Source organism: Ursus maritimus, unplaced genomic scaffold (genome assembly GCF_017311325.1).
Source record: "Ursus maritimus isolate PB19 unplaced genomic scaffold, ASM1731132v1 scaffold_33, whole genome shotgun sequence".
In the NCBI taxonomy this organism is placed as follows: Eukaryota; Metazoa; Chordata; class Mammalia; order Carnivora; family Ursidae; genus Ursus; species Ursus maritimus.
The window spans coordinates 8,148,334-8,157,828 of NW_024425897.1; the positions used below are offsets into that span (position 1 = coordinate 8,148,334).

At 53.5% G+C, this 9,495-nt stretch overlaps 1 protein-coding gene across 3 annotated transcripts in view; it reads right to left on the reverse strand.

Annotated features, from left to right (window-relative positions):
• Positions 1-2,830: 2,830 nt before the first annotated feature.
• The window catches only part of PITPNB (phosphatidylinositol transfer protein beta), a 71,212-nt gene continuing 64,547 nt past the window's right edge, over positions 2,831-9,495 (reverse strand). For 2 of the 3 annotated variants that reach the window (XM_040619664.1, XM_040619661.1), the window contains one exon: positions 8,366-8,637. In XM_040619664.1, the coding sequence (XP_040475598.1) occupies positions 8,584-8,637 (54 nt within the window). In that variant the 3' untranslated portion in view covers positions 8,366-8,583. Of the gene's footprint in view, positions 4,869-6,277; positions 6,449-8,365; positions 8,638-9,495 lie in introns of those variants that run through there. The other variant, XR_005831667.1, reaches the window with a different exon arrangement.

Sequence of the window (9,495 nt, forward strand, 5' to 3'; positions counted from 1 at the left end):
GAAGAGAAAAGACCTCCAAGGCATGGGGAACTACCGCTGATCAGACTCCTGCGACAAGAGCAAGCAGCGAGAACAGCAAAAGCAACAGACCAGGAAGAATAAGCAGGCACGGCAGTGTTCCATGCAAATCAAGGGATCAACGGACTGTCAAGGGGAGAGGGGAGGATGCACTAGGAGGTGGATTTTTATCTGCAGGATTCAGTAATCTTTTTTTGGGGGGGCAAGCACGCTCTTCTAGTATATTGGCTTTATGAATGCAGAAGTCGTATGAATTGAACAGGTATTTAATGAAAACCCACAGAAGAGGCAGATGGAGGCTCGGGGACCCAGGCCTGGACTGTGCCACTGTAGGCTGGGAGACACTGGGAGTCTGACTTACTTCTCTTGGGATATATTTTTTAAGTAATCTCTCTACCCAAGGTGGGGCTCGACTGATTGACTTATCTTTGATTGGCAGGTGCATAGGAATTAACGTATTCCCTCAAGGACACTCAGCCAGGAGAGCTCAGTTTTATCATCAGTCTGGCCAGACCTTCCCCACCAGTCTGTTCCGCTCCTTGCTACCGTGGACATGGGCCACCACGTTTTTCATGTAGCTTCATCCTTCCAGGACACCTGCCACCCCTTTAGGTACATACTTATGTATCTAAGAACAACAAATAACAATGTGTAGGTGGTTTTTAAATGAACGTAAGAGATATCATTTCTGTGGCTTGTTTGCAATTTTCTTTTCTCGTCAGCATTAATTTTCGAGATTCATCCTTGCTGGTACGTGTAGGGGTAGCCCCGTCCTTTCAACTACTGTATAATATTCCAGTGCATGACCATCCCCTATTTTATCGGTCCATTTCCCCATGGATGGAGAGGCAAGTTATTTCTAATCCTGCCCTGCTAGACACACGTTCCTTCTTTAGTTATTTCTTCTATAAAAACGAGGTGCTGCAGATGACTTCCAACTTTCTATGCGCTGGCCACCTGCAGTGCAGACCTCACCTCCCCCACCTCCGGAAGTTCGCATCCAGTCGGAAAGACAGGACTTGGAGACTCGTACGCACAGGAAAGGGATTTCACCTCGTGGTTGAATAGGGTGGCAACGTGTTTCCTAATTCTCATCTCTGCCATCGGTCTCTCAACTCTTGCCTTCCCGAAAATGCTTTCCACAGTGCCCGGCACTCCTGGAAGAATGAGCAAGGCCAGTGAGGGGCCTGGCACTGGGGGGAAGGGGTGTGTGCAGCTCCACTGATTCCGTTGGGAGGCTCTGCCGGGTCCATCAATAACAGCCCAGGCTGGGCAGCTTCCTGCCCCAGACTAGCAGGACGCAGCTCACGTCACACAGCGGGAATCCTCTCGCTGTTATTTATGTTGGCTGCAAAATCCAGGAAATCGCCACTGGATATATAGCCCAATGTCTCAGGATTAAGTCCTGTTAGTATGAATCTCATTCCCTAGTATTCCCCTGTGATCCAGACCACGGGGCCTGCCCGATGGTGGATCCAGGTTTGTTGTTACAGGGGAAAAAAGAAACCAGAGCCCACGTCGAGGAAGCTCAGAATCAGATGTACGGCCTGGTGGAAACACTGCCATATGCTTAATTGTGCTCCAATTACACAGAATGCTCCAGAATCGCCGCTCTGGGGTACAGAGATGCTAATGGCCATCATTACATTTGGACAGCCCTGTTCGGTTATATTGTGATCTTTGCAACTACCGTGTGGTTCACCGAAGAGTCGCCAGCCGGGTCTGACACGGGAGAAACGTCAGAGTTGCTCATTTGCACGTGTTTTCTGAGCACCTAGTATGGACCACACCTGGCTCTGGGAATGGACGACAGGGGAAAATTGGCTCTCGTGGAACTTCCAGTCCAGCTGGGCGAGACCAGCAGTACACAGGCACGCCCACGCACACACACGCACACACATCGTGCACGTAGTGAGAAGTGCTGTGAAGGGTAAGGAACTATGACAGATAGGGGGACAGCCTAGGTTTATATGAGGTGGCCTGGGAAGGCCCCCTGGAAGAGGGAACCCTGGAGCATCTGTGTGGGACGAGGGCGGGCGCTGGGAGGGGCTCTGGTGGAAGAGTGTCCTGAGCCACAGGAATGGCCACTGCAAAGTCCCCGAGGCGAGCTGCCTGGAGTGTTGGAGAAACAGCCAGCAGGAGGCCAGCGCGGCTGGAGGGGAGTGAGGGAGAGGAGGCCTAGGAGGGGTTGGGCACAGAGAGGCGGTCCCAGTAGAGATCTATACTTCAGCTGGAGTTACATGGAGGGGCTTTGAGCAGAGGAGGGATGTGACTTGTCAGATACTTAAATGAAGCCCGCTGGCTCCTCTGTGGGAGGGGAAGGGGCCAGTTAGGAAGGTCTTGAGCAACCTACCCGGGAAGAAAGGATGGTAGCTAGACGGGGTGGGGGTCGTTGTGGTGGACACAGTCAGAAAGGTCGGATTCTGGACCTGCTCTGAAGGTGGAACCTACGCGATCACAAGCAGGGAGTGAAAGGCGCACCTGACCCAGTCAGAGAGTGGGGGCGTTGAGCCAGGTCTCCCACTTGGCTGTCCCGCCTTCCTTCCACCGTCTCACGGGGGCCTTAGATGATATACTCGAACAAGCGTGCTGACGGCCACTAAATCCAGTGGGTTCAAACCGGCGGGTCCAATCCCTTAAGGCGGGCACCCGGCTCCTTTTGCAGTCGCAGACTCTGTTCCTTGCACCTGTTCCTTCTTGCCGACTCGATGATCGCGGGCAGGGTGTGCGACCAGGACCCTGAGCCAAGGGCAGTGTTTTTGCAGACATGCAATGCAAACCCATGCAAATAATCTTTTTTTGCACCACAATCCAGAGGAGTCTTTCCATCTTTATCATACAGATGAGGTGGCGAGATCTGATAATTTAGAATAAATTTGCTCAGGAGAAGCGAAGGATCCTGGTGCTGAGATCCTGCCGGGGCCAGACACTGGTTCCCGCTCCTTTACCCTTGGCTCGGCTTGTTTTCTGGGCTCCCTACCCGACCCCCGCCCCCACCAGCCTGGAGACCTCACACTTGAGTCCGTCTTCATGCACAGCTCCGATTATTTGGGGGAGCTGCAGACATTCAACATTTGAAGGCACTAAGGGATGTTGAACTTTGATAATTAGGTACAAGGCATCCGACCTCCCGTTCCTTCTGCCTGCAGAAGCTCCCGGGCCGATTAAGGAAGAGAGAACGATTCCATCTTAAAACAGTCACAGTTCCCGTCCACTCCATTTTAGAATTTCTTAGATCTAATTTCTTACTTGTTCCATCTTGGGGCTCCCAAGGTTTTCGTTCCCTTAAAAAATATCCTAGATCTCATTCCTGCCCTGACTAGAATTTCCTTGATCTAATTTCTAATCGAGTCCATCCCAGAACTTTGGAAAAGTACGTGGGAAACAGGTCTGGGTCACGTTCCCTACCATGAATATTTGCTTGTATCTAATTATTCCTCCAGTGTGTTTGGAGTGTCGACTGCGGGCCAGGCACAGAGCTGGGAACTGAGAATTTAAAAGTGAACGGGGCAGAGCCTCTTCTCTCGAGGGTCTCGCGGTCGACGGGGAAGCAAACACTCTATCTAAGTAAACTATGATGGTATTTGGTTCTAAATTGATGCAAAAGCTGTGCCGGGCACATGAGCGAGAGAGCATGGGCTCTGCGGGCACTTGTGGCTTCCGGCTGCGGTTCCGGAGTTCAAGTGTGCACCAGCGTCCCTGCTGGAAACGGATCAAAATGCAGACCCCTAGGCCTGAGCCCTCAGGGGTCCTCCTTCTGCAGGTCTGGAGGAGGACCCAGGTAGGGTGACCGACTGTCCCCACTTGCCCAGACCTTAGGGGTTCTCCAGGACGCAGGGCTCCAGTTCTAAATCCAGGGCAGTTCTGAGCAAATTGGAACGGTTGGTCTCCCATGACCCAGGAGTATGTGTTTTTAAAACACTCCCCAAGTGATTCGAACGCGGGCGAGGGAGCTGACAGGAGGCCCCGAGCCCCAGGCTTCCCCGGGGTAGGTGGGGTAACATGGCCTACCTCTCAAGTCCCGAGCTAGAGTAGGTGGGGAGTTTACAAGGGCAAGGTTGGCTGGCCGGGGCTGGGGTGGGGAGACAGGTCATCAAGGCGGGGAGGGGGCAGTCAAGACTCCTGGGAGTAAAAGTGCCAGTGCGGTCTAAGCACCCCGAATCTGCTGACCTCGATCTCCTTCAGAGCACGCCCAGCGTGGCAGGCCTCATGCGGGGAGACGCAAAGATGCAAATGGATTGATTAGCCCAACTGGGCGGAGACGGCTGAGCTTGTCGATACCGCTGAGCCAAATTTCCCGGCGGCCCCGAGCTGGGCACAGCTGAGCTCCGGCTTCTGTGAGCCGCAGGATATTTGAAGGCAAGGCTCAACCTTGAAGAAGTATTAATGAAAATGTCACAGGCACTAAAGTCAAAGCAGATGCGAAGCCGGCTACACGGGCAGACCTAGCTGATAAGAAACAGCCCAGGAGAGAACAAAACCTCTTGAGATTAGGTCAAGGGCAGACCAAAAAAAAAAAAAAAGACATCCGGGGGTCCCCCGTGGCAAGTCGGGGAAGGCCGTCGCTCCTATGAAACAGGCTGACATTTCTGTGCTGCTGTGTTATAGACTGACATCCCGACAGGGCAGCGTTCGGAGGCCTCCACATCAGCAAATAAATATTACGTCTCCACCTTCAGCTAAGCAGAGCTGTGGCGCGTTCCTATTACTTCATGTGGATCAACCATCTGGAAGTTGAATCAAGCCACGGAGTAAAGAATGGGATCCAATTTTGCATTCACCAAAATAAGCCGTACTAGTCTCAATTTATGGCAGATGGTTATGCGGTCTCAGCGGGCCAAAAAATCTCTCTGCAAAAGAATAAAGTTTATGCCAATTACTGTAATAGGAACCAGCACAACAACCGCGTGGGGTTGACTAAGATCGCAGATATCGCTGTACAGCTCATAAACCGCGGGGGGCCGGGGGAACGATGGGGACCCAGTTAATTCATTAAGATAACGCGCAAGAAATGAGGAGCAGAGTTAGTCATAAAACAGAAATATTTCCTCGCCAAAGATGGGAGGGGATCGAGGTGGAAGGGGTCTTACCGGGATTGCGGCCTCAGCCGTGCTGCCGGCGGGGTCAGGGGAATGGTCGGCGGTTAATGGTTAAGAGAGATGGCCTGGCTGCTCCGTGGGAAAAGGCATGGGAGGTGAGGGCTTAAATGTGGGGCTTCTCTGCTCCATTCATTCAGAACAGATCTGCTCGGTGGGCAGGCCCCGAGCCTGCAGTGGTGGCCAGTGCTCCTGGCACCTGCCCTTGGAGCACCCGGGAGGGATGCTGGCCTGGTCAGGTCAGGGGAGGTACCTTCGAGGACCTGCACCCTGGGCTGAGGTCGAAGGATGAACGGGGGAGGGAAAGGGACTGTGGGCCTAGAGGACAAGGTGGCCTTTGGTCACGAGATCCTGGATCCTGGAGGCGAGGGGCTAGGACGGAGAGGGTGGCCAGGCCCAACACGCAGGGCCTCTTAGGCACAGTGAGGAGGTTTGCCCCTGTCCTCAAAGCAACGATGGAAGGAGGTGATCAGCCCTCCTTTTGGAGAGCCCCGTGGCTGCGGGAAACTCCGCCTCTTTTCAGCAGAGGGCAGCTTCTTGACCTGTGTGTGCCCTGGTTTCCTCAAGGATGGGGAAATGTGAGAACTCCCCGCTCCCCGGGGACCGTGGAGGGTGGAAGCGTGACCCGTAGCAGGGGATGCTCAGGTGGAGGAGGGATTCACGGACTCCCCCATGGAACAGCCCTGCCTGAGCAAAGCACCTCAGAGAGCACCTTCCACCCAACTGCACACCGTACCCTGAAACCTTCTGTGCCCTATGAATTGGAGAAAGGATCAGGCAGCTGGGTCGGGGGCACAGCAGGCTACAAAACAAGGGTGCTTGGCTCCCATACTACATTCATTCAGCTTTTGTATTTGTTTTTAAATGAATGCTGCTGGCTTAAAGAATGTGGACATTTGCGGCTGAAAATAAGGTGACCCGCTGTCCCCAGTTTGCCCAGGACTGTCCCGGTCCAGCCTCCCAGGAAACTCCCCGATCCTAGGTGAACTGGGATGGCTGGTCGCCCTCACTGATTAGGAGACCGACTGAGGGGCAAATCCAATCCTGGAGAGAGGTTCACCCATTACTTACACACTTCTTGTCTCAGGGCCACATTCTGTGTTGGTATTAGTACCCCAACCTTCACGGGCAGGACGCAGAGGCTCAGAGGGGCTGGGACTTACTCAATGGCCTGGTGCTTGGCAAGTGGACATGGCAAACTCGGAACGCAGGCGTCAGATGCCAAAAACCCTTTGTCCAGCGTGGCCTCTCGGGAGGAGAGACAGCAGCAGTGACCACTAGTAAAATCCAATGGCAGTGGTCATGGCTGCCAAGCTCCACATTCTCTGGGTACGCTGAGAAGGAAGGGAACAAGGTTCTTTGCAAGCAACAGTCATCCCACTGTTCCTCGCCTAGCCAGACGACTCCTCCCAACTCACACAAAGGCCTGAGCAAACACAGGGGCCAACATTGCATCCTGGTGGCCCAGAGCCAGGGCTGGGCCAGGCTGTCCTCAGTCACCGGTAGAACGCCCCCCGGATCCTGGGGGCCAGGCGGCACACAAACAGCCCTGGGATGGAGAGGACGGACGAGGGGGGTAAATTCCAGGACAAGTGGGAGAAGCCCCTGCCTGAGGCCTGGCGCTCGCATGTGCAGGGAGCCCGCCAGCCGGAATGCAGGTGCTGACCTCAATCGCACAAGTGGAAAATCTGAGCCTGTTGGGTTTGGAAGGGGCTGGGAGGAATCCTGAAATCCCCCCCCAGCCCCCGACGGCTTTCTGGCACGCGCCTAGGAAGAGGAGTGAGCTCATGGGCCACCAGATGCAGAAGCAAAAGATCTTATCCCCAGTGATAAAAGGCATTGCCGGGCACTCGCGGCCGGGCAAGTGTTCTTAAGGCCTGGCACGGTACAAACAGAGTTTTAAATAAGATTCTCTTGTAAAGTGAACCACTGAAGCCAGTTCAGGGGGTCGGGGGCGGTGGGGGAGAACTACCCACAATCCTGCCATGTTAACAAAACAACCCTGGTGGCTCCCTTCCAGATGTTCACAGGCCTCGAGATTTCCTGCAGCTGAGGAGTGATTGCGGCTCTGATTTCTCACCTCGACGTTGCAGACAATGTTTGTGTTTCCACACACATTTCAGAATTATCACTAAATCTCTTCCCCCAAGTACTCTGAGGTGACTTACACAGGAGGCACGGAGACAGGAGAACCACAGACCCTCCATTTTCACAGCACCATCACACAAACCAAGTGTGAGGGCTGGGGCAGGGGGGTGACTAGGTTTCTGAGGGGAGGCGACGGAGTTATGCCAGGAAGCCTGCCCAGAGAGGCTGCCTCAGTGGGACATAAAATGCAACATGGGAGCTGCCTGACACCAAAGACGGAGGGGGAAATTCGACACTGTCTAGGAAAAAATGTTTTCTTGGCTCTGGGCTCTGGGCAGAATCAGTCATGGAAGGTTGCTCCTAAGGGATGTTTAAGAACAAAGGGTCCTTGATAGAACTTTTATCATTAGGGCTGCTCCTTCCTTCGACCCTTAGTAATGCCACAGGCATGGACTTCAGTGGTCCTGAAAGACAGGCAGGCGGGATAGGCAGTGGTTAGGAGTGACTCTGGTGTGGCCCCCTGGGTTATAACCCTGGCTCCGTCGCTTGTTGGTGTAAATAAAGTTTTATTGGAACACCACCACATCTGTTCGCTTGTATTACGTATAAGGCTACGTTCATGCTACAAAGGCAGAGCTGAGTAGTTGCCACAGGGTCTACACGGCCCACAAAGCCCAAAATATTTACTACATGGCCCTTTACAGAGGAAGTTTGTGGACCCCGCATCGAAAGAAAGGAGTGAAGGGCTCGCGCGGTGTCTGTGCGTGGCTGTTCTGGGCCTGATTCTAAGCCTCCCTCCAGCCTCACTTGGGAGAAGTCTCTTGTCCTACACGGTGCCTCTCTGGCAATGACATTTTGGAGTGATGGCCACAAAACACTCACAGAACCTCTTGGTTGGCTGAGTTGTTTCAGGGCTTCCCAGGCCATGGGAAAATGGAGTCAGCTCTGAGAGAACATGCCATCAGTATTCCAGGCTGCAGGGAGCCAGCGTGCACCGGGATGCCCAGAGGCGAAGCTTTTGTTTAGCACATACATTAATAAACACTGTAAGCCACTCCTCCGTTCCACCTCGTGAACCTCCCTCAGTCTGGAGTGCAAGGCAATCCTGCTATCGGCTGATTAGCAGGTAGTGTCAGAACATACAAGGGATCCACGAGGCGGAGGCACGTCACGGTGCTTTACTGCTTCTCAGAAATACAAGGAGCAAACAGAGTCGACCCAGGGTTGAGTGTCACTGACTCTGGGAAACGGGGCTGATTTTCTAGGCAAAGGCCTGGCTTTACCGTGCCCCAGGAGGACTCACGCCGCCAAGCTCGGGTTAACCTGTTAGCAGTGGTATCTAGAGAGCCGAATTTCAATCGTGGAAAACATGCAGGGCATCTCAGAGCTTTTCCGTGAGTACAGCATTCAGTTGAACAGCCACAGATGGTATTTTCTGGACAACAAACGACAGACAGTGAAGTTAACACATGCCAGTTGAGAAGTTTCGCTACCAGCATTATCCTCATTGTATTTCAGACACCAACAGCTTTTGTTAGCACATCACAGCTCTACCCTTCAACTTCTGGTTGGTATTGGTCTGCAATCTGATGGCAAACAACAGCAACTGTCTTCCTATGCCGAGCGCTTTCTACGGGCCACATCCACGCTACGCACAGCTGACATCAGCTCGGCCCCTTCCGCCCAGGCCTGACCACCCAGCGGCCATGAGGCGGACGAGCATCACTGGCTCCTTACACACAGCAGGAGGCGGCTCGCGCTGGTCCCCGCACTGCTCTTCTGGGCCTCAGGGAGCCATGCAGGTGTTCAAGCAGGGGTGCGGCACGATCAGGGGCGTTCTAGAAAGTCCCCTCTGGCACGGCCTGATTAAGGGTATCCACGCTCTAGACCAGAGCTTGGCAAACTACGGCCTCAGTAGCCAAAGCCAGCCCACGACCTGTGTGTGTACATCAAGTTTTATCAGAACAGACACACTCACTTGTTTACATACCGTCCATGGTATGTTTTTGCATCACAAGGGCAGAGTTGAAGAGCTCGGATACAACATATGGCCCAAAAAGCCTAAAATATTTACTGTCTCGCCTTTTATGGAAAGTTGGCAGGCTCCTGCCCTAGATGAGAGGATGGCCTGGACCGGGCCATAGAGAGGAGTGGGATATGGTATCATAGGCATTTGCAGGCACTTTTAAGCCTCAGGTACCAGCTAGGCTTCCTGGCTCGGGCAGTGCAGCCAGCGGTGCAGGTAACTGATGGAAGAAAGACGATCTGGCTTAAGACTTCTTGAGTTGGAAGA